Consider the following 25,787-nt stretch of genomic DNA (forward strand, 5'->3'; position numbering starts at 1 on the left):
GGACACTTGCTTCCATGGCAGGTTAATTTTAATCATATCCACTCCACTTCAAGGGTTGTCATCGAGAGGGCATTTGGGCTTCTGAAATCAAAACTTAGGCGGCTACAGAAGTTAGAGATGATTGATGTAGAAAGAATCCCTTTAGTAATATCTGGTGCCTGTGTGATGCATAATATAATTTTAATGAAGGAAAACTTAAACCTAGATTTAGAGATTCAGCAGGACTTAGAAGTAATTGGACATGATGTTGGAGTTGATAATGTTGCAGCACGAGAAGCACGTGCTGCGGCAGTTCAGAAAAGGGATGAGATAGCCACTGGCTTGGCCATGCACATGTAAATAGATAATTTGTAATCATGTTAAGTCAAAGTACAAGTTTAAATTACTTACCCTTATTGTAAAATATTTTCATTTAACCCGTTCTGCACGGACAAAGAAGAGCGGATTTTCAGTTTGATAGTTTAAGGAATAGGGCAAGCTTGAAATACCCCCTGCCTTTGACAAATAGCTTAAAATACATTCTTTTCATAGACCAGTAAGCTTAATATTAATATATCCTTTCATTTGTCCCAGCAAGCTTAAAATATTCATGTTCTGCCTCAAGTCATGCCGTGTTGAGAGGGTTAAAGTTAATATTTAGTAAAATATTTAAATTTCTGTTAAAATCATGTATGAAACAGTAGTTGGGTTTGAATAAATGCCCCGCAAACTACCTCCACTGTAGCAGAATGCGGCGCCTCAACCCACATGACCACTAAGGATACTTTTCACTCAGAAATAATTAGAGTACAGTGGGATTATAGTAAGACAGATGTATGAAAGTATAAATATATATTAATACAAGTACAAAACAATGATAACTTATACAAAAAAGTTTCTTTATAAAAATACAAAACATAAAAAAAAACTTTTAATTACCTGCCCAGTTAATCACAGTGGAATCAACAAACTAATACACACAATGAGTACAAGTATTAGTTTTCATTACCTGCCCAGTTTATCACAGTGGAATCAACAAACTAATACACACAATGAGTACAAGTATTAGTTTTCATTACTTGCCCAGTTTATCACAGTGGAATCAACAAACTAATACACACAATGAGTACAAGTATTAGTTTTCATTACCTGCCCAGTTTATCACAGTGGAATCAACATACTAATACACACAATGAGTACAAGTATTAGTTTTCATTACCTGCCCAGTTTATCACAGTGGAATCAACAAACTAATACACACAATGAGTACAAGTATTAGTTTTCATTACCTGCCCAGTTTATCACAGTGGAATCAACATACTAATACACACAATGAGTACAAGTATTAGTTTTCATTACCTGCCCAGTTTATCACAGTGGAATCAACATACTAATACACACAATGAGTACAAGTATTAGTTTTCATTACCTTTCTGGTCCCCTTTGCAAATTCTTGCTTCAAATCTCCCACTGTGGCAATGAGGAGGAGGACAGCATTTATAGGCCAGAAGAAACCTGTAAAACAAATCCAAGTTAGACAGATGAAAGGGGCATTTCATTCTAATTGGCACTGAAAGCTGTCTAGGTACAATTCAGGAAAAATGCATTTTTGGCACAAAACAAATAGTATTAAGGTCACTAGTCTAACCTAACTTTGGCTATGAACCTATGTGTGCCTAACTCCTAACTGCTTTGGCAGTGCAGCTGCAGCATGGAATGCATAACTGAGAACAACAAAGACTGTCCTCAATGGAGTGTTTTATTTTTAATACTATACTCATACATAAACTTCACCATATCCAGTGTATGGGAAATATGTAAACTTTCAGGCTTTATACTCTATTGAAAAGAGTAAGTATACATAAGCTCACTAGAGAAGTAGAACAACTTTCAATGACACGTTCACCTATAAGTACCCTAGCACTCCCTTAAGGTTACATTTATTCAAAACACATAAAAATTACTGAAAATACCTGCCTTACAATACTCCCCTGTGCACTCTTAAACAAATTACCAATTAAAAATACACAAAGGCTGGAGAAAATGAGAACGTAGGTGGTGTACCAATGACGCACTACGTTGTATCATGGCCAGAGTGAGTTAAAACACATACCTTTACCTCCCATGGTGGCAGGGCCCGGGCCTGTTCCCTCAGCCACAGGTGCTGGAGGGGCTGTTCCTGCAGCCACAGGTGCTGGAGGGGCTGTTCCTGCAGCCACAGGTGCTGGAGGGGCCTCTGTAGCAGCAGCTACCATGGCGGTAGGTGCCCGAGCGTCTGTGGGAAGAAATGCGACACATATAACACCGTCTTTTATTGCTATAAATACTAATATTTTGGTCATATTGCCTTATTCCAACATTCTACAAGGGATAACAGACTTACCGCATTGTTTTTGATGTTCTGTGACATCGCATAAGCTATCAAAATAGCGTTGGCAGCCCCCACACTGAAAGCATAGTGGTGAAGAGGCGGCCATCTTTGCGGTTTGTTGATAAACAAAGGTTGCCAGACACCGCCAAGCATTCACCTCCGAGGAGCGCAAGGTCCCGCACGCTTCCGCAAGGCGAGCCGTATGCTGGTCCCCCCCGATTCGGGGGAAGTATGCCATACTGTACGCCATACGGTCCCCAACGGAACGCAGCCCATTAAGCAGCAGCATTGCAATGCTCCTCAGAATGTGAATCTAGTGCAGAGCAATTACCACATCGAGCAGCTTCCTTACAGGAGCTTTTGCCGTGACCGTAGCTGTAGCACGAGAAACATTGAAGAGGACAGGAAACAAAATGTCTCACCCTAAGATACACAGTCAGGAAGGGTGGAACCAAAGAAGGTGAGAAGGACCATGGTGGTAGAATTCCTCATCTTAGTCACCTTCTGGACTGAGTTAGGACACATACCCAGTATTTCCTCTTCAGAAAATTCGTAAAGATCCTGACTGTACACACAACCTTTACCATAATTGAAAGTAGGATGAGCCTTCACGGTCTCAAACATGCTATCAGTAGGGCATGGGAGATGTTGTAACATCCTCGCCTGCGTAATATCTTTAGCTCGCACGAGCACCCCCTTCCCGTACTTTTTCAGATTCCCCTCAGGAATAGTGCCGATTTCTTTGGCAAGATACCGGGAGGCATGAATGAAGTTCCCACGCCCATTTCTATAGTACGCCACAAACCAACGAGGAGGCGGGTTCTGGTGGACCTCAGGAACTGAATTCTCTAAATAGTTTTCAAAAACATTTGGGATGTAATCCATGTCACTGTCTGAAATATTACATGACTGGAGAAATTCAGTTTTAAAGCCAGGGCCGGCAAGGGGCAGAGATGCTACATGTTCATAAGCCAAACGGGCTTCATCACAAGACATAAACGTCACATAGCAGCGGTTAGAAGGAAAGTCCTTATAAACCAGTCGAATGCGAACAACCGTACCATACGCCTTGAGAAGTAAGTGCAAGGCATGATAGGAAAATGATGGATTAACATTTACCATCACAAGGGAGTCATATGCAGCAGAAATGCATCCCGCAGAAGAACTTCCAGAACAGGAGACTGCTGTGGGAGGCCCTTGTGGAGGGGAATCCTCTTCCTTACTCAGACCTAAGATGACGTCTCGTGGGCCAGGTCAGCCACCTTACGAGAACCTGCATGTTTTGTGTGTTTTCCCATAAAAAAACAGTTACACAAAAGATTGGCTCCAGGGGCAAGGAAGACCACCTACTGGGACTACAATGAGAAGGAGTGCTGGATGCCGTGGACGGGGTACCTCGTCCCCATGCGGACCAGTCGTTTTAAAAAAAAAGCCCCACATGATACGAATGTTTGTCCACGACAGAGCTGAGATCCCCCTCCCAAAGCATCCCAGCCTGGACACCCAACCATCCAGCACAGGATGGCCCCTACTGGGCGATCCCTCCAGCGGGTGGCTCTCCTGTCCACTGGCAGCCTACGTAGGAACTATTTAGTCTGGCCCCTCACTGGCAACCTTACTAGCATGGGTAGCCCTCTCCCCATCAAAAGGGCAAAGCAGGGGCCTAAGCCCCCTCTAGCCTAGCTCGCCAGGTCACAGGGGCATGCAAGCCCCCCCACCACGACAAGGCGTTTCTCATCTGGGGGGGGAGATGGGGAGGGAGTGGATGGTGGTGCTGCTGGGACTGAGTAGAGAAACGAATGAAAGGATGATTGAGGCGGTGAAGGAGTTTCTGGAGAGAATGTGGCATGCCAGACGTACAGATAGTTAGAGCAAAGGACCCTGTTTCCTTTTTCTTCCTTTTTTTTTTTTTTTCTGTGTGCCTTTTTTTGTCGTCTACAGGAGTTGCCGATCCAAAGGCCCGGCTCAGGAGTGATCCCGAATCACCTATAGTATCAAGATCAAGATCAAGATGCGCACCACTCACTCCCCAGTTCAAAACATAAGTGTCAGCAACAGCTCGTCTTCCCTCACTCAACTTACCACCAAAATGCCCTGCAATGTGGCCTAGCATTCCTAAGAAGACCAGAAAGTCTCTTACTCTCGAAGTGAAGCTGGATATTATTCACAGACACGAGAGAGGCAACAAAACTATAGCATTGCTCACCACCATCTTGACTCCAACTACTGTCTCTACTATTTTCAAGTCAGCAGACTCTATTAAGAAGGCTGGCGAGACTGTATCTTCCTTGCAAGCTAAAAGAACCACCTGAACTCGTGACTCTACAATGGATAAAATGGAAAGCCTTGTGGAAATGTGGTACATAAGTTTTGTATGTGATACAATGATGCGCCCTTTGTTTACATTCCACAGGTTGCCGGTTAGTGTCTTTTTCGTTTCACTCTCCTTCCCTTCATAAATTTAAGATCATCAACATTATAAAGTTACTTACACACATACATTAGTGTACATTATAATGACTTAAAACAAACTGCCTAAATGTTTAACTTCATAATTTTTACTTTCATTAAACCTTTCACTGCACTCTTGCTTTGTTTACTCTCAATGGAAGTTCAAGTCAGGGGTTAAACTTGTTATAATCGGTTCGCTTAACAAAGTTTCGCTTAACAAAGTATTTTTTTTAGGAACGTAACCCCTTCATTAAGCTGGGGCTGCCTATATATATATATATATATATATATATATATATATATATATATATATATATATATATATATATATACACAGGCAACCCCCACTTAACAAAGGGGTTATGTTCCTAAAAACCCCTGACTTGAGCTTCAATTAAGAATCAACAAAGTGAGAGTGCATCATAGTACAGTGAAAGGTTTAATGCAAGTAAAAATTATGAAGTTAAATATTTAGGCAGTTTAAGTCATTATAATGTACACTAATGTATGTATCTACGTAACTTTATAATGTTGTTGATCTTAAATTTATGAAAGGAGGGAGAGTGAAACAGAAAAGACACTAATCAGCAACCTGTGGAATGTAAACAAAGGGTGCATCATTGTATCACATACAAAACTTATGTACCACATTTCCACAAGGCTTTCCATTTCATCCAGTGTAGAGTCACGAGTTCAGGTGGTTCTTTTAGCTTGCAAGGAAGATACGGTCTCACCAGCCTTCTAAATAGAGTCTGCTGACTTGAGAATAGTAGAGACAGTAGATGGAGTTAAGATGGTGGCGAGCAATGCTATTAGCTTTCTCACCTCACTCATGTCTGTGAATAATATCCAGATTCACTTCGAGAGTAAGAGACTTACTGGTCTTCTTAGCAACACTACGCAACATTGCAGGGCGTTTTGGTGGTAAGTTGAGCGAGGGAAGACGAGCTGCTGCTGACGCTGTTATTATTTTGAACAGAGGGAGTGAGTGGTGCGTGTGTTGTCCACGAAAGGTGCTGGTGTATTCAAAAGCCTGTCAGCTTGCGTGATACGGCGGGTGTTTCAAACTTGGAAAAAATTACCTGGATAAAACTTCGTTAAAGCGAGTTTGGTGTTCATTAAACGAGCAGATGGTAGTAAAATGAAACCTTCGTTGTAGCGAAATATCGTTGTGTGAACCTTTGTTAAGTTGGGGTTGTCTGTATATATACTGTATATATATATATATATATATATATATATATATATATATATATATATATATATATATATATATACAGTAAGGTCTCGGTTTACGTCAGAGTTACGTTCCTGAAACATGACTTTAGTCAATTTTGTACATAATTCGAGTTTCTGTACATTTCAAAGCATATTATCGAGTTTTCAACCAATCATTGTTTATGGTCATTCAGGTAAGTTAAAGATTATATTGTTATATTATTTACAACTATATAGGAATATGAAACACAAGTTTGTTTTTGCTGTTGATTAGGGGCACGAACAGGAAGGACTGCAGGTTGCCGAGAGGGGTGGCCCTGAGGCCACCAGGAGGGTGGGCAGGTCGAATATTGTGACGCACAGGGCCGACAGCTGGGAGCGTAGTGCAGTGCGGTGGGAGTAGAAGCGTGGGCAGCGGGGCAGGAAATGCAAGAGGAAAGGGCAATAGGGATCAACAGACAGGCGCGACAGGCGCAGACGGTGCAAGTGAGATGCGAGTGTCATGTGGCCCAGGCGAGGCTCCGGAGTTGTTATTGTTGTGATGGGTGCGCGAACCCTCAAGGTCGTCAACCTCCCCGTTGTCATGGTAACGGGCTTACCATTTTCTTCTTCACTCCCTCACACACAGCTGCTGCCTCCCTTCTCATGTCTTTAATTACATCCTCTTTTTCTTGTAGCGTAATGGTTTTCCTTTTCTTAGCATCACTGCTGTCACTAAGGAGTTTTCTCTTTGGTGCCATTGTGCAAGATACTAAGAACTTGAGTCAGTAAACGCAGAAGTAGGATAACACTCTTGCCAGGGGCGACGGTGTGGTGGAACTGAGGCAGGGTGTTATTGTATTCAAGCGTGAGGCGGGCGGTGTGACGGGTAACCACCAACAATAACAATAAATCCCGCGCTTTACAATATATAAATTTTGAATTCTTTTAATCTTAAATTGCCTTATAGTGGACTGACGTAACTACGAGTTTGACGTAACTCGAGACCGACGTAACTCGGGACTTTACTGTATATATACACTTAACCCTTGGCTATCGCGCTCAATTGGGGCCGAAATAGCCGCGCCATAGCCGAAAACGCGATAGCCGAATTGATCTTGGCGGGAAGGCGGTTTTGGCCAATGAGTGCTCAGATATTCCATGATGTCATGGCGGGGCACGCGATAGCAGGTATCTGAGGTCGCGATAATGAAATTTTAGCAGCTTTTCATGGGTGCGCGATAGCAATAAAACGTGATAGCCGAAGTCGCGATAGCCGAGGGTTGACTGTATATATATATATATATATATATATATATATATATATATATATATATATATATATATATATATATATATATATATATATATATATATATATATATATATATATATATATATATATATATATATATATATATATATATATATATATATATATATATATATATATATATATATATATATATATATATATATATATATATATATATATATATATATATATATATATATATATATATATATATATATATATATATATATATATATATATATATATATATATATATATATATATATATATATATATATATATATATATATATATATATATATATATATATATATATATATATATATATATATATATATATATATATATATATATATATATATATATATATATATATATATATATATATATATATATATATATATATATATATATATATATATATATATATATATATATATATATATATATATATATATATATATATATATATATATATATATATATATATATATATATATATATATATATATATATATAGATATATATATATAGAGAGAGAGAGAGAGAGAGAGAGAGAGAGAGAGAGCGGAGACAAGGGAAGAAGGGATAGGGGTCGGTCAGGTCACACACCTGGCTATTCAAATTTTGGATCAAACATGGCAGTGTTGGAAGGCTGAGAATTCCCTAAGGAGCAACGCCTGACAACCACGTTAAGATTTGGAAGACAACAGCGAAGTGAGCTCATGTGCAGTCCAGCATAGAGTTGTCTATGCCTATGTATGTATTGTTATTTTTAATATATATATTTTCTTACGATTTATTTCTAGTAACCCAAGTACTTGTTGTGATATAAATGTAATAAATGTAAAAAATAAGGCACTGTAATAGAAAAGGTAGTAATAGGAAGCAATGTCAATTGTCAATCATATTTATGTGAATTATACAATGGACCAAAGTGCCACCCACAGAAAGTGTTGCCTGAGGCAGACCACCCCCTCCACCCCCTACTAGCTACACCACTGGGAGTAACATGGTATTTCATCATGTTTTGTATAGGTATCTTACACTAAGAGAATATGAGTCCACTTCCATCCATAGTCTTTAACAACTTACTCCATATTACATCAATGCCTCAGCATCAACTATGGTACAATTTTTCATGCTCATATTCAGATGTTAAATCTTGTGCATTACAGTATAGACCAGGTATGGGTTCCATAGAAAGTAAAAGATATGGAACCAGTGAAGTAAGTGCAGAAAAGAGCTAACAAACTGGTACTAACTCTAAAGAACTTAGACCATGAGCTGAGAGTGACGAAACTGGAACTCCCAACACGAGCATATAGGAGGATGAGAGGGAATATGACACAGACAATACAGGAAAGTATGATGATGATGATGTTTGTGAAGGTCTCCACTTAATGCTGGAGGGTCAAAGAACTAAACAACATTTTATGAAAATTTACAAGGAGAGAAAGAGGCTTGAAAAGTTTAAACACTGTATGTAACAGAGTGATAAATGAGTGGAATGCATTGCCTCAGTATAAGGTCAATTTTGAAACAGTAGTTAAATTTAAAAGTAATCTTGATAAAGTATGGGGGAAGCCAGGAGTTAAAGATGAATTACAAATAAAAAAATCCAAAATAGTAAAATTACTAAGTTCACAACCACCACTGCCACACTGAACACATGCAGAAGTGCAATTACCAGAATAGACCTGGATGCACAGGCCTACCTTTGTCTTTTCCAGAGGATCATCTGTAAGAATCTGTAATCTCCATAACTCACTTGCACTCACCTGTTTCTTAAAGCATATACTTCACCCCTAAGGTAAACTTGTTGGTGGAGGGAATGATTTTCCAAGGCAGATGATGATGGAGACTTCGGGTGCAAGAGAATAGTTGCTGGAGATGGATTTCTGGACATAAGAAAGTAGTTGAGGGCAGCAGTGAAGGCAGCTCCAAGGGCCAGCCACACTAGTGCCTGCTGCACCCACCACATTGTCTTGTACTTGCCAATTCACAGTGGCACTGCTGCTGCTCCTCACGAAACAAGATTCAACTGCAATTGTTGAGTACAATAAGTAAACTGAAGAATGAATAGGAGAATATATGTGGAAATACAACTGTAGACAAAGTGGTAGATTTTTAGCATTATTGTTGGTAATGAGATATATACCATCAAATGAATCTTTGTTTTCAATCAATAATACCAAATCGAGAAAGGGAGCAGATATTTTAATCTATACATTGAATTATTTGAATTATGTTTTAGGTATCTATATACCAGACTGACAATTCCACATATAGCTGAAAAGATACGGTTCACTCATACACATATCACTAACACTCTTAGCTGAGCCAGCTCCTTCTGAAAATGTAATTTTTAGATCTAAATTAATTTCTTTACTTACCTGTTTTTCATACAAAAAGTTAGCAATTCCACTGTTTTACTTACTTCCTTTTGCCAAGATTAAAAATATCCACGCTTGATGGTATGCTTGGCAGTGTGGTGCCCTAGCACTGCCGAGGGTATCAGCTGTGCGCCGCCTCAGTTAATTTTCACATTCATAATCGGACTGAGGGGAGGAAGGGAAGGCATTTGTTTTTGTATGAAAAACAGGTAAGTAAAGAAATTAATTTTAGTTCTAAAAATTATATTTCTACCACAGAGACCTGTTTTTCATTAAAAAAATCAACAGACTCCAACACCACAGAAAGTCTGACTTCTGATCCTTCGAAGACTTCTGATTGGGGCAGAGAAAAGTTAGTAGTATTCAAAGCTTCAAAATCTCAATTCCACCATCTATCAACTCAACATAACCTTCCAGACAACTATCCCCTCTTTTTCAATGACACTCAACTGCTTCTCTCTTCCACACTGAATATACTTGGTCTGTCTTTAACTCATAATCTGAACTGGAAACTTCATATCTCATCTCTTGCTAAAACAGCTTCTGTGAAGTTAGGTGTTCTGCAGTGTTTCCACCAGTTTTTCTTGCCCTTCCAACTGCTAACTCTGTACAAGGCTCTGGCTAATTCCTTTCAAATCTTTTACAGAACTTGCAGTTAAAGTGGGCCTTAAAGTGGGTTCAATAGTAGCCCTGGTCAAGTGGTGTATCACATAAAAGTTCCAAGAGGGGGCAAGGTTCTTAGTAGGCCTGTGTGGCTGGGAGTAAGCCCTGATAATAATCTTCAAAACCAAGTCATTGTTGAGGTCCAACCCCTTGAGTGCAAAAACACTGTTGAGCATAGCCTTGTAGTCCTTGATAGAAAAGGCAGAGACAAAATACTTTTCACAAATAAAGAATATAATCAGTGATTTTCTGTACTGATGGGTTGGAAATGGTGTGCCTGTTGTCTTGGCACCATTTCCTGTACCTCTTCCAGTATTGATAGCTTAAAGTAGTGGAGGGTCTCTTAGCATAAACTAAGAAACTTGCAGCCTTAGAAGCCTTTGTATCTCAAAAATCACTTGATAATCTCCACCTTGACAGCTGAAGCATGCAAAGACCGAGGTGGAACCACTGGGAATGAGGTTGTCTCAGAAGGTCCTGTCTGAGGGGAAGGCATCTAGATGGCTCCATGGATGCCCCCAACAGGTCTGGAAACCATCAGAGCTGTGGTGTTATCAGAAAAGATAGTAGCTACTGAATCCCTCAACATCTCCACAAAATGAAGGAGCCCCAGCTGTATCACCCTGAGTTCCAAAACGTTGATGAGAAGAAGCCTCTCCTGGCTGTCCATGAGGCCACTCATCAAGTCTTGGAGGACAGACACTCCCCATCCATCGTTCAAGGCATCCATGTAAAGGAGGTCTGGGATGGCCAACTGGAGGAGTTGACTCTGCTCCAAGTGCTCGGTCTCCAGGTCTCTCTGGCAGCGTTGTCCCAGACAACGGGATGGTCATCTGCCACTGATTGTTTGTCCCACTCCTGGTTCAACTGGATTTGAATGAGGAAGGACAGGGGTCTGAGAAGTCTCATCCAGTCTCTTGCAGGGGGCAGGAGACTGGCAGCTGAGAAAGGAGACAATTGTCTCTTGCAGATCTTGTATCCTCCCCTACATTGGGGAAACCTTCAATAGATACAAGCAAATCACCATCCCAAGGAAGGTTTTCTCCTGTTCTGGCATCAGAGAGGACTTTCCCTAATTTATGTGAATCCCCAAGGAGGAACACATGTTGGTGAGACAAACTGTGGCTCTTCAGGTTTCATTTACCAAGGAAGACAGGACTAACCAATCAACCAGATAATGGAGGATGTGGAAGTCTTGGCGATGAAACTCTGCAGAGATGGAAACCATGAAACAAGGAAAGACCTACGGGGCGGTAGAAAGGCTGAAGCAGAGCACCTAAAACTAAAATTGGATGCCTTCCCAGGTAAAGCACAGGAAGCACCGGCTGTCTCAGTGGATAGAGACCTGCAGGTAAGCGTCTTCTAGATCCAGATCCAGTCATCCAGATGCAGAGCAGACATGACTGTCCTGGCCGTCTCCATCTTGAACTTGGCGGTGATGACATAGGTGCTGAGGATGAAGACATCAATGATAGGCCTGAAGCCCACCTTCTCCCCCCCCCCAGTTGCCTTTGGAACTACAAACATGTGGTTATAAAAACCTGGAATAGGGAGTGCCTCCTCTATGGCAACTTTGTCCCTCAGTCACTAGAGCTCCAACTAGAGGGCTTGTTCTTTGACAGGACTTGGAGTGTAGCCTTTGGAGTCCTTGAAGCAGCTGGTGAGGGGTGGAGGGGCAGAGAAGGGGATTCTGTAGCTTTCCCTTAGGAAATCAAGGACTCACTTCTCAGCCCCTATCTGGAGCCATCACTCCTATCTCTAGGCAACTGCCCCATGGTGGGGAAGACTATCACTTCCGAAAGAGCTTGCCTCTGCTTACCTCCCAGCCCACTGGAACAAAAAGAAAGGAACCCAGAAGACCCGTCGTGGTACAGTGGAACCATGCGTGCTTTGGGGTCCGAGGGTCTCAAGCGCATGGGTTCGAATCCTGTCCACGGTCCGAGTGTAGGTTGGGCTTCCTCACTCGGGGCTACAGTTTTCTAGCAGGTGGGCTTTGAGATAGGAGGTACCCCAAAAAGTATCTTCTTTAGCCCATAAATTTTCGTGAAAAGCCCACAAGGTATAAATAAAAAAAAAAAGTTCTTTGGGCATGAAAACAGTGCCAGTCTTCAGATGATTGAGGTATTGGGCCTTGTGGAAATAGCAGAAGGTTGTGAACCACGCTCCACAGTGGTGTGCCATGAGCAGGATGTGGCCATGCTAAGGCCCTGATCATGGCCTCATGGAAAGCCATATTAACATTGCTCTTAGAGGAATGTATAGCCTCTTGAAGTTTGTCCTTATCAAACAGGAGGGGGAAGGAGATTGGGAGACCTCCGACAGATGCCCTTCATCTGTGAGAAAGTAGGTTTGAGGTGGCTAAGATAGGCCTCCCTCCTTCAGGCCCACAGGTTGGCAACAACATTGGTAGAGTCCCTGCAGGCATCATTTAGGGCCATATAAATGGCTATAATGAGCTGTTCCTCCAGGACTAAGAGGGGAGGGGAAGATTGCATGCAGCAAGGAGGTGGAGGGTCCCTAAGCACCAAAAGGAGTAGTTGATGGCAACCTTAGACCTGGTAACTACATCCTCCATTCTGGCCACTTCTGGGTGTTCATGAGTGACGTGTGGCTCTCATGCACTAGCGTTTAAGGCATTGTGGAGGTTAGTGTTAACCAGGGCAGCTTTCCCATACACCTCCTGACCTGCCACACTGTAGATTTTGGCAAACCTGGCTGAAGGATAGCCAACCAATGAGGGTTTCTTCTCCATGGCCTTCAAGTAAGCCCCATTACCTTGCTCCATAAAAAAAAACTGGACAGGCTGTGCCCTGCCAAGGAGGAAGGGACCCCCTCACAGGTGAGGTGTCGTACATAGTGCAACATGACATTCCAAGTCAATCCTCTGGCCCATCACGTCCTTAAACACCGAAGTGATGTAGGTCATCATGCGATAGTACATCAAGTTGAAGTGGGGATGGGGACTTGTGCCCCTCACCATCCTCCAGTTCCAGTGGTGGCCAGTCCTGTTTCTCCAAGTCGAGAAGTGCAGAGTCAGGCCCTGGTGATATCGAGGCCCCTGAGCCCTGCTACCGAAAACAAGGAGGGCAGGGTGAATCAAACAGTGCCCAGTGATAATTCCTATAGAATAAATCACTTCTGGGGAAACAACTGTCAGAATGTGTCTGGTGGGCCCTGAGAGACACCGCAGGAGTGAAGCCATAAAGCTTGGAACAAGAGTGGGCCTCTCCACTCTCAGGCAGAAGACAGTGGGTTTGCTGGACCATAGGGGGTTTGTGTGACACTGGGTCCTTGTTCACTGAAAGGACACAGATGGCAGTGAGTATGCCATCCTGTGGGCTAGGGTACAAGGCAAGGCAACACTCATCACCTTTAGCTATACCTTCACCCAAGGTCACAGGGGAGGGGCCAGGTTTGCTACTCTGACCCATCTCTCCCTTGTCACACCCCCAACCAAGGAATATACAGAGAGGAAGTTTTGGTATGGGTTAAAGTTTGGAGGACAGCAACGGTGTTGCTATCTGTTGGAAGCGAGTAATTTAATAGAAAACGGTATTAGGAATAACTTAAAATTTCTCCCATGGTTCCTTCCCCTCCCTTTATTTTCCCCTGCATTTTCTCGCAGTTATGAACTTATAAGGCAAATAAAACATGTTCATATATATATATATATATATATATATATATATATATATATATATATATATATATATATATATATATATGCGTTTTCTGCCCTCCTCCGCCTGGGCCACACCATACTCCTTACTTGCATCACCTATGTCTGTCTTGTAACCACTTCTGCCCTTGGTGTAGGACTACCCTGAGGCCATGGAACATTTCCTGCTTCAATGCCCACGCCTCCTCTCTCAACATACTGCATTACGTAAGCTCCTGGCTCTACGTCCTGGCCATCACAACACTCGACCTGCCCACCCTCTTGGCGGCCTCAGGCATCCACCTTTCCTAGCAACCTGCTGTTCTTCGCCTTACTTGTGCCTTCTTGAGGAAGACCGGCCAGCTACCACGCCTGTGATACCCACACAGGACTACCCCAGGGCTCATAAGAATTCAAAAGAGGCCACGAAAATCTATGGATCCTTATGAGTCCTGGGGTACTCCTGTGTGAGTATCACAGGCGTGGTAGCTGGCCGGTCTTCTTCAAGAAGGCACAAGTAAGGCGAAGGACAGCAGGTTGCTAGGAAAGGTGGATGCCTGAGGCCGCCAAGAGGGTGGGCAGGTCGAGTGTTGTGATGGCCAGGGCAGAGAGCCGGGCACATAATGCAGTATGCTGAGAGAGGAGGCGTGGGCATTGAAGCAGGAAATGTTCCATGGCCTCAGGGTAGTCCTACACCAAAGGCAGAAAGGGTCACAACTCACAAGACTGATGTAGGCAATGCAAGTGAGCACTGAGCGTGGTGTGGCCCAGGCGGAGGCGGGCAATGGTTGATGTGCCTTGCGCTCCTTCCCATGACTGACTGACTGTTTGAATCTTGTAACGGCGCTCATCTTCCCCTGCTGATGGATCCCCCATCCCTCACCCCCTTACTACCTACGACCTGCGCGCCATCTGTTGGAAGCGAGGTTCCCTAATCAATTCCTCCAGCCTGCCTATTGAACCCGTATATCCTCCTTAGAATCCTTGCCCCCAACCAACCAGTCCTGGGAATGGGCCTATTCACCAGTCACCACTGAGGTGGGGTAGGACTTCTTGCTCTTCCTAGTGTCATCCTTTGGTGGTCATGAATGCTTAGGATGCACCTCTAGTCCCTGAACGGCCCTCCCCTGGCCACCTGACTTAGTATGACTGCACACACCTTTTTGCATCAGGACTCTGAGGAAAAGGACACTGAATTGCATAAGGTCCAGGTCCCAGGACGAGGGCAAGACTGAAAAGGGGGTCCATAGCAGGTGGCAAGAACTACATAAAACTCCTGAGAAGCAACAAGATCATTAACAGAGGCAAGTACTTTCTACTGCCAAAGTTTAAAAAACAAAGAAGGAACAAGAGCAACTGAAGGATTAGAAGCTGACTCATAAGCTGTGACCCCATCCTGGGACAGGACACTACCATCCATAGCCAAAACCTCTGAGTCACCAGTCGTGTTGGGAAGAGCAGAGGAAACTCGAGATCGCAAGTCCCCGACCTACAGAACAGGATGAGGTGCCGTGGTCAGTAGCTGTAGCAGCGGGTCAGCAAATCTGGACCTAACTATACTTAGCCTTGGCAACTTCTTGCAACCCAAACTACACTGCTACTTATATGCAACAAGCACTTTCTCACGGCTCCAGGTAGCACACTCACCACAACTCTTACCTGGGCTGCAGATATCCCTACATCTAACAAAAACTGAATGAGGGTTGTAGAGGAAACTACCCAAGACCCATGTGCATGCTGGTCTTGAGCAAATCCTTTTGGAAGACCTAATGGAAGCTAGCCAGAGGAACAAGGAGTGCCAGGAAAATCTCCATGAATTGGCAAAACATCCCCCTGAGCAGAGGCAGGAAGCTCAGCCTGGTGAGTGTGGGTGTCCTCCTCCATGATAAAGGAAGGAAGAAGAAACACTAGAAATAGAAGGAAGAACAAAGCGCAAACGAAAACGTAATGTGTGTAACCACAATGCCGAGAATTAACTGAGGCGATGCACAGCTGATAACCTCAACAGCGCCAGGGCATTGCGCTGCCAGGCGTAGCATCGTATAGATTTTATCAATCTTGGTGGAAGGAAGTACAGGCAACCCCCACTTAACGAAGGGGTTACGTTCCTAAAAAACACTTTGTTAAGCAAAACCGATTATAACAAGTTTAACCCCTGATTTGAATTTCCATTGAGAGTAAGCAAAGCGAGAGTGCATCATAATACAGTAAAAGGTTTAATGAAAGTAAAAAGTATGAAGTTAAACATTTAGGTAGTTTAATTTAAGTCATTATAATGTACATTAATGTATGTATGTACGTAACTTTACAATGTTGATGATCTTAACTTTATGAAGGGATGGAGAGTGAAACGGGAAATACACTAACCGACAACCTGTGATATGTAAACAAAGTGCGCATCATGGTACCGCATACAAAACTTATGTACCACATTTCCACAAGGCTTTTCATTTTATCCATTGTAGAGTCACGAGTTCAGGTGGTTCTTTTAGCTTTCAAGGAAGATGCGGTCTCACCAGCCTTCTTAATAGAGTCTGCTGACTTGAAAATAGTAGACAGTAGATGGAGTCAAGATGGTGGCAAGCAATGTTATTAGTTTTCTGGCCTCTCTCTTGACTGTGAATAATACCCAGCTTCAATTAGAGAGTAAGACACTTCCTGGTCTTCTTAGGAACGTTAGGCCACATTGCAGGGCGCTTTGGTGGTAAGTTGAACTAGGGAAGATGAGCTGCTGGTGACGCTGTTATGTTTTGACTGGGGAGTGAGTGGTGCGCGTGATCTTGATCTTGATCTTAATGCTACAGGTGACGCAGAATTTCTTCTGACTCAGGCCTTTGTATCAGCAGCGCCTGTGTAGTCCACGAGAGGCTTGATCTTGATCTTTATTCTACAGGTGTCTCTGGATTTCTCCTGAGGCAGGTCTTAGTAACAGCAGCTCCTGGTGTATTCAAAAGCCTGTCAGCTTGCATGATACAGTGGGGCTTTCAAATTTGGAAAAAAATTACCTGGATAAAACTTCGTTAAAGCAAGTTTGGTGTTCGTTAAACGAGCAGATGGTAGTAAAACGAAACCTTCGTTGTAGCGAAATTTCGTTGTGTGAACCTTCGTTAAACGGGAGTTGCCTGTACAGTAATACTCCTGTTAACGAACGTTCGTCTAACAAATTTCCGGTTTAAAGTACTATATAAAGTTACATAAAAAAGTCCACATAACATACAACCACATCCGTTTAGCGAATTATCTGGGTTTGAATTTGTCGGGTGAGGGAACGAACGCGGTAGCTTCACTGTGATTGGCTGGCTCCCCGCCTCTGTCTCTAGCACTCCTGGAGCTGGATCCAAGATTCTTTAACATCAGAGCAACCTCCTGCAGCGAAATGGTATCCATGAACGCTTGGAAGGACGGTGACAAGGTTGCTGTCAGGTTGCTCTGTGGTTGCTGGGAACACCACCTCTCGAGGTGGTGTTACTGTCTTATATATGCAATTATCTTCACAAAACAACATTTCTATTAGCTTTTTACAAACCTTGCCCCCAAGAAAGGATTGTTTTGTAATGCATAAGGTGAAATCTTACGTGGAATACCAAAAAATAAAGCAGAGATGAGATCAGCCACAGACGAAGCGGGACACTCGCGGCCACTCGGCCGCTGCTTCTTCTTCTTGTGACCCATTTGCTTGCGTGTTACTTTAATCATGATGTTTATGTTTTCACTCCTCTATTGCCTGCTATAATGGATATCATATCTTAGTATTCATATACGCTCATGCTATGAGGATAACCTTGACTCCGTGGCACTGAGTGATAGTGAATTACTAATGAAATACTACGGTATTTCATTAATAATTCACTATCACTCAGTGCCACGAAGTCGAGGTTATCCTCATGGTATGAGCATATATGAATACTGAGATATGATATCCATTATAGCAGGCAATAGAGGAGTGGAAACAAATATCATGGAGAAAGACAACACGCCAAGCTAAAAGGGTCACAATAAGAAGAAGCGGCCGAGTCGCCGCGAGTCTCCCGCTTCGTCTGTAGCTGATCTCATCTCTGCTTTATTTTTTGGTATTCCATGTAAGATTTCACTTTATGCATTACAAAACAATCCTTTCTTGGGGGCAAGGTTTGTAAAAAGCTAATAGAAATGTTGTTTTATGAGCTTAAATGCGAGAATGTGAGAGAATTTGTACGTAGCTTCCCTAACTTCCAATGACTCATATGACATCATAAAAGTAGTGGTACACCGGTGGCCCAATATGCTGCTAAACGTATATATATATATATATATATATATATATATATATATATATATATATATATATATATATATATATATATATATATATATATATATATATATATATATATATATATATATATATATATATATATATATATATATATATATATATATATATATATATATATATATATATATATATATATATATATATATATATATATATATATATATATTTATACAGTAAGGTCCCGGGTTACGTCAGTCTCGAGTTACGTCAAACTCATAGTTACGTCAGTCCACTATAAGGCAATTTAAGATTGAAAAAATTGAAAATTTATAAATCATAAAGTGCGGGATTTATTGTTATTGTTGGCCGCCAGGCGTCAGTAGTGGTTACCCGCCACACCGCCCGCCTCACGCTTGAATACAATAACACCCTGCCTCAGTTCGACCACACCGTCGCCCCTGGCAAGAGTGTTATCCTACTTCTACGTTTACTGACTCAAGTTCTTAGTATCTTGCTCAATCGCACCAAAGAGAAAACTCCTTAGTGACAGCAGTGATGCTAAGAAAAGGAAAACCATTACACTACAAGAAAAAGAGGACATAATTAAAGACATGAGAAGGGAGGCAGCAGCTGTGTGTGAGGGAATGAAGAAGAAAATGGGAAGCCTGTTACCATGACAACGGGGAGGTTGACGACCTTGAGGGTTCGCACACCCATCACAACAATAACAACTCTGGAGCCTTCGCCTGGGCCACACGACACTTGCAGCTCACTTGCACCATCTGCGCCTGTCTGCTGATCTCTATTGCCCTTTCCTATTGCATTTCCTGCCCCACTGCCCACGTTTCTACTCCCACCGCACTGCACTACACTCCCAGCTGTCCGCTCTGGACGTCACAACATTCGACCTGCCCACCCTCCTGGCGGCCTCAGGGCCACCCCTCTCGGCAATCTGGTCCTTCGCGTTCATGGCCCTAATCAACAGCAAAAACAAACTTGTGTTTCATATTCCTATATAGTTGTAAATAATATAACAATATAACCTTTAACTTACCTGAATGACCATAAACAATGATTGGTTGAAAACTTGATAATATGCTTTGAAATGTACGGAAACTCGAGTTACGTACAAAATCGACTTACGTCATGTTTCAGGAACGTAACTCTGACGTAAACCCAGACCTTACTGTATATATATATATATATATATATATATATATATATATATATATATATATATATATATATATATTTCTTTCTTTTAACCCATGTGGTATGTTGGGGACCAGCCCAGAACGCATCCCCCCTATTTCCATTATTTCCTATGGGAAAATTATGTCTGCATAACGAATTTTCGCTCTACAAACACCTTTGACACCCCCTATCCTGTTCGTTGAGCGAAGTATTACTATACCGTATTTGATGGCATGTAGGATGCACGGACATAAAAGATGCGCCCGCCATTTCAGATCAAAATCAGAAAATATAGGTTTCAGTGTATTTAACCCTTAACGTACGGTGATCGTTTCGGAACAATTGTAGCGTCGTGTGCAGAGAGGCGGGGATTGTTCAGGGAATCATGATTTTTCTGCGCTAAACGTTTGTATCTCTCCCCCTCACTATTGGTCCTAGGGCAAGTGTAGGTATCTGGCAATTTTTCTCGCTCGCCTCCTTGAGCCTTGAGACATATGTTCCCATACAATAGATCATCTTTTCCCATTCTGTGGCGACATCTGGCAACCCGTGACCCGGAGGGAGGAAACGGTACTCCGAATGATGTTATGTCAGTGTTACTCTGTAGTGACTTTGAGGATAGTGATGAAAATGAAGACTGATTTTTTTATTGGGACAGAAGAAAGTGAAGACTCCAGTAGTGATTCTGATAGTGATTTAGGAGACAGAGACCAACCCTCACAGCAATGTTCATAAACCTCACGTACTCCCCTCGAGCAATGCGCTGGTGTGTGTGTCACCCATGGTTGCCTATACAGGATTGTGCTTGTCGGCCAAGTCATGTAAATCCCATTGCTAATAAGAGTTGCCAGATTCCAATTATTATAGAAATCTACAATACTTGTAATATGTGGTTTCTTTTTCTTTTCCTGTTTTGCACATCATTTCATATATCTGAGTTTGCATTTTCAAGACATGAAAGTACAAAAATTCCTACTTTTACATCAAATTCAAATGGCCGAAAGGACAGAAAGAGAGAGAGAGAGAGAGAGAGAGAGAGAGAGAGAGAGAGAGAGAGAGAGAGAGAGAGAGAGAGAGAGAGAGAGAGGAAGCGCTGTGGTATTGGAGCTTTGGGGGGTATATCATAGCGGCTGGTTCTGCCAAGAGTTCGGGGTAAATTTTTTTTATATGCAATAACTTTGCTCTCAGAGGTCATAACATGTTGAAAAATACATCATTGTACTCAGAATAACAAAGAGAAATCTAATTTTTAATACTAAAATTAATTTCTTCACTTACCTGTTTTTCATACAAAATATAGCAGTTCCACTGCTCCACATACCTTTTCGCCAAGAAACCACCCGCTTTAGCGCTACGCCTGGCAGAGCTTCGCTCATTGCTGCCGCCAGCACACTGCGTGGGCAACCGTCAGTTATTTCTCAAGGGAGAGAACCTGACTGGGGGAGGAAGGGAGGGCAGTGAAGTTTTGTATGAAAAACAGGTAAGTGAAGAAATTAATTTTAGTATTAAAAATTGGATTTCTGTCACATACACCTGTTTTTCATACAAAATATAGCAGACTCCAACATTGAAGGAGGCGGGAGTCAGAAGAAAGTGCCAGGCGTAGAGGGTGAAAACAAACTGTCCATATGTAGACACTAACCTCTTGGCTGAGGCCGGGCAGCATAGGGGTGCCAGCGGGCTCGGCTGAGGGTTTGGGAGGTCCTCCTAACCCGTGTGTCTAAAAGGGAGCAGGCCTTAGGGGTCAGGGGATGAGTGTTCCAGGAGCGTGCTCAATACCCTGACGCAGAGGAGAGAACCCCGGCTACTGACCCAATCAACTAAGACGAGCAGTGTAAGTGAGCACTGGGGTGTTCACCTGAGGGAGCAAGCATTACCCCAGAGCAAGGAGGACCTTGTGGTAGTTGTCAGCCCACAATGTGACCGGCTGCAACAACTGGACCCAGGGAAAAAACATCGCCTTCCTTCCGCACTATATCGCGGAGATAATGGTCGGCAAAGACCGAGTGAGTCCTCCAGCGTGCTGCCTTCAGGATGGTCGGAACCGAGCAGTTTTCCCAGAGGAGCATGGAGGCAGCAATGCCACGGATGTCATGGGCACGGGCATTGACCTCGAGGCAGACAGAGTCAGAAATAGCCTCATGGGCAGACTTGATGGTATCCCTGAGGAAGTATGAGATGGCCGCTTTTGACATAGGTCGAGAAGGGCGTTTAACTGCAACAAACAGATTCCTGGGCCTTGTCTCTGAAGCAGTCCGTTGTAAGTAGTGGCAGAGAGCCCGAACAGGGCACAAAAAGCGCTCCTCATCCCTGGAACCGAGAATGGAAGTAAGGCTCTTAATACGGAATTCCCGGGGCGTGCTGTGAACTCCCGTATCCGTCTTAGCAATGAACTCAGGGAGATAGCAGACCATAAGATCCTGTCCTTGCCAGCTAGTCCGGGAGGAGAGGGCCTGAATCTCCCCTATCCTCTGCGCTGTAGCTAATGCCAGGAGAAAAAGTCTTCCTGGTTAGGTCCCTGGAGGACGAGAGCCAAAGGGGCTCGAAGGGGGCCTTGGACAGGTAGCGAAGAACTACATCCAGGTTCCAGGAAGGACTAAGATTCCTAGTAGGTCTGCGGGGTTGAGAAGAGCACGCCTTGACAATAGCACTCAACACCCGGTCATTGTTGAGGTCCACGCCCCTGATTGCAAAGACTCCATTCAGCATGGCCTTATAACCCTTAATGGCAGAGGTAGAGATTGCAATCCTGGCGCAGGTGAACGAGAAAATCTGCGACCTTTTGGACCGTGGGATTGGAGACAGTGTGGCCGTGATCTTTGCACCACTTCCTGTACACCTTCCACTTGTGCTGATAGTTGGAAGCAGAGGAAGGCCTCTTGTCGTGAGATAAGAACTGGGCCACCTTAGAGGAGAAACCCCTGTGCCTCAGAAAGCGCTGGATAGTCTCCACCCTGTCAGCTGAAGCCCGGGGAGACCGATGTGGAACTTGTGGATGTGTGGCTGTCTCAATAGATCTTTGCGAAGAGGGAGGCGGCGGGGAGGCTCCACCGACGCCGCCAACAGATCTGGAAACCATTCCTTCTGAGGCCAGTAAGGGGCTATGAGGATGAGACAGGTGTTCCGGGAAGCCCGGAGCTTGTTGAGAACTCTCCTGATGAGGGGGAAGGGTGGAAAGGCGTACAGATCCTGGTTGTCCCAATTGTAGAGGAAGGCGTCTGTGGCGATGGCCGCCGGATCCTGAAAGGGGGACACAAAGTTCGGAATCCGGTAATTGAGACGAGTGGCGAACAGGTCGACTGTCGGGTAGCCCCAGACCCGCCACAGCAGGTGACAAACATCCATATGTAAGGTCCACTCTGTGGACAGGGATTGGTGTCGGCGGCTGAGGCAGTCGGCCACCACATTGACTGAGCCCCTCACAAACTGGGGCAAGATCGACACTGCATGCGCTTCTGCCCAGTCGAGGACCTGGCGTGCCTCGAGGTTGAGAAGGATAGAGTGAGTACCCCCTCCTGTGCAGGTAAGCGAGGGCCGTGGTGTTGTCCGAGAAGACAGCGACAACTGAGCCCCTCACCACCTCCGTGAAGTGCTGGAGGCCGAGGCGGATCGCACGGAGTTCTAAAACGTTCACGTGGAGCGTCTGTTCCTGGATGTTCCACAGGCCACTCACAGAAGCCTGGAGGAGCGACGCACCCCAGCCGACTGTAGAGGCATCCGTGTAGAGAAGGTGGTCCGGAATGGCAACCTGAAGAGGCTGACCCTGCCCCAAGTTCTCGTCCTCCAGCCACCATTCCAGGTCCTGACGTGAAGCACTGTCCCAGCTGACCGGATGGTCGTCTAGCATCGACCACCTGTCCCATTGCTGGTTCAGTTGGATCTGCAGGAGACGCGTCCGCCTCCTGGATCCCGGCACTAGATGTATGAGGGAAGACATGTGCCCCAGAAGTCTCAACCAGTGCTCCGCTGGGGACGGGCAACTGAGGAAGGAGCGGAGTAAATCCTGGAGGCCTCGAATCCTCCCCTGGGTCGGGAAAACCCTCAAAAGAGAGGAACGAATCACCATCCCGAGGAAGGTCTTCTCCTGTGCAGGGGTCAGGGATGACTTCTCCCAATTTACTCGGATGCCCAGGTCCGAGCAGAGCCTGAGCAGACAAGCTGTGGTGTGTCAAGCTTCTACCGCTGAAGAGGCCAGTACCAACCAGTCGTCGAGATAGCAAAGGATGCGGAAGCCCCGACGATGGAACTCCGCCGAGACAGGAGCCATCAGACGAGTGAAAACCTGCGGAGCAGTGGAGAGACCGAAGCAGAGGACTCGAAACTGAAAGTGGTACCCCTCCCACACAAAGCGCAGGAACTGACGGCTGTGAGGATGAATGGGCACCTGAAGATATGCGTCCTGAAGGTCCAGTGACACCATCCAGTCGTCCTGTCGGATGGCCGACATTACCGTCCGGACAGTCTCCATCCTGAATTTGGTGGTGACGACGTACTTGTTGAGGAGAGAGGGGTCGATGATGGGGCGGAACCCGCCTGTGGCCTTTGGAACGACAAACACATGTCTGTAGAAACCTGAGGAGGGAGGTGCTTCCTCTATAACCCCTTTTGTCCAGAGACGCTGGAGCTCCATCTCGAGGGCGAGACCCTTGGGTGACCCTGGGCGATCCCCGAAGAGAGTGGTCAGGGGTGGAGGGGAAGAGAAGGGGATCTGGTAGCCTTCCCGCAGAACGCTGAGGACCCATTCCTCTGCCCCGATCTTGAGCCAACCTTCCCAGCAAAGGGCCAGACAGCCCCCCACCACCCCATGGTGAGAAAGACTGTCATTTCCAAAAGGGCTTACCCCTCTGTCCTCCTGACTGCCCACTAGGGCGGGCAGAGAGCGGTCCGGAAGATCCAATCCGAGGATTCCCAAGACGAGGGCGAACTTGTGCTCGCCGGGGAGGAGCAGCCGGAGGCCTCGAGGCTGAAGGGGCAGGAAGATGAGAACCGCGCTCCACCAAGGGAGTACCGGTGGCCGGACATGGACGAACCAGGGCCCTGAGAGCAGTCTCATGGAGAGTCATGGCAGCATTACTCTTGGAAGACTGGAACGCCTCCTGCAGCTTGGCCTCATCAAAGAGGAGAAAAGATGGGGGACCGTCTAAGGATGCCCTTCTCCACCTGAGAGAAGGTGGGTCTGAGGTGGGCAATGTAGGACTCCCTTCTCCAGGCCCGAAGATTGGCATTGATGTAAGTAGAATCACGGCAGATGTCATTCAAGGCCATACGAACAGCCTTAAAGAGCTGTCCCTCTAAATCCAACAGGTGTGAGGGGAGATGCGGTACCGTCAGTAGGTGAAGGGCACCTAAGCACCAAAAAGAGTAGTTGAGTGCGTCCAGAGAACGACCAACCACTCCCTCCATCCTGGCGACCTCCTGCTGGTCACGGATAACCCTCGGCTCACGGGACCCCGAGTTCAAGGAATGATGCAAGTCCTGGTTAACGGCAGTAGCCTTCCCTGAGCCTTCCTGGTTCAATACTGCGTACATCCTCGCAAACCTGCCTGAAGGATAACCAAGAGAAGCCGGCTTCCTGTCATTGGCCTTCAGGTAAGCATTGTTTGCTTGCTCCCTGAAGAACTGGAGGGGTTGAGCCCTAGCGAGGAGAATTGGCCCTCCCTGTGACTCAGGTGCACCAGCTCTGGGCGCGAGAGGACCCTCTTGCTCAAGCCTTTGGCCCCTCGCGCCCTCAAACACTGAATTGATGTAATCCATCATGCGATGGTACATGAAGGCTGATGGGGTCTGGGTCTCATCCTCCTCCAGCCCCCCGGGGATGTGGAGGGACGGGACAGGTCCTGGAGACAAGGAAGCCGGGCCCTGCCACCCCGAACAAGAAGGCCAGGGGGAACCATGGAGTACCTGTCTATCAGTGCTATCCATGAGGAGAAGGTCACTACCCCGGAGACGGGCAGTCCGGGGGGTGCCTCCAGGAGCGGAGACGCCAGCCTCAGAGGGGAAGCGCACACCTCGAGGGGAGAGGAGGTCCTGGCGCCTCTCTGGCGTAAGACAGTGGGTTTGGTAGGACGTAGGGGGGTCGGCTGACTCTGAGCCCCTAGCGGCCGAAAGGACATAGGTGGCAGCCTGTGGAAAGGGCGTGGGCAAGCCACCTGGTAGGCGAAGGGGCAGAGCATCACCCTTGCCTGGGCCCTCACCCTGGGCCTTGGGGGAGGGGCCAGGAGCAGTGCACTGGTCCACCTCTCCCTGTCCCCCCACCGACCGGGCCTGGGAAGGAGCCAGGGCACCGGTCACCACTGAGGTGGGGCGGG

General features: G+C 45.0%; 2 protein-coding genes across 4 annotated transcripts in view; both read right to left on the reverse strand.

Annotated features, from left to right (window-relative positions):
* LOC123501434 overlaps positions 1-25,787 on the reverse strand; it is a 97,641-nt gene that overhangs the window by 35,266 nt on the left and 36,588 nt on the right. Inside the window, exons 1-3 of one of the 3 annotated variants that reach the window (XM_045250261.1) lie at positions 21,122-21,341; positions 20,801-20,915; positions 9,095-9,357 (exon numbers count right to left, since the gene is read on the reverse strand). In XM_045250261.1, coding sequence (XP_045106196.1) covers positions 9,095-9,297 — 203 coding nt within the window. In that variant the 5' untranslated portion in view covers positions 9,298-9,357; positions 20,801-20,915; positions 21,122-21,341. Of the gene's footprint in view, positions 1-9,094; positions 9,358-9,753; positions 9,951-20,800; positions 20,916-21,121; positions 21,342-25,787 lie in introns of those variants that run through there. The other 2 variants (XM_045250262.1, XM_045250260.1) reach the window with 2 other exon arrangements.
* On the reverse strand, positions 818-2,654 carry LOC123501435. The gene is made up of 4 exons (XM_045250263.1): positions 2,363-2,654; positions 2,093-2,254; positions 1,409-1,494; positions 818-1,338 (listed from the first exon to the last, which is right to left on the reverse strand). The coding sequence occupies exons 1-4, from the start codon at positions 2,637-2,639 to the stop codon at positions 1,300-1,302; spliced, it is 564 nt and encodes a 187-aa protein (XP_045106198.1). The 5' UTR covers positions 2,640-2,654; the 3' UTR covers positions 818-1,299.

This window comes from Portunus trituberculatus, chromosome 9 (genome assembly GCF_017591435.1).
Source record: "Portunus trituberculatus isolate SZX2019 chromosome 9, ASM1759143v1, whole genome shotgun sequence".
In the NCBI taxonomy this organism is placed as follows: Eukaryota; Metazoa; Arthropoda; class Malacostraca; order Decapoda; family Portunidae; genus Portunus; species Portunus trituberculatus.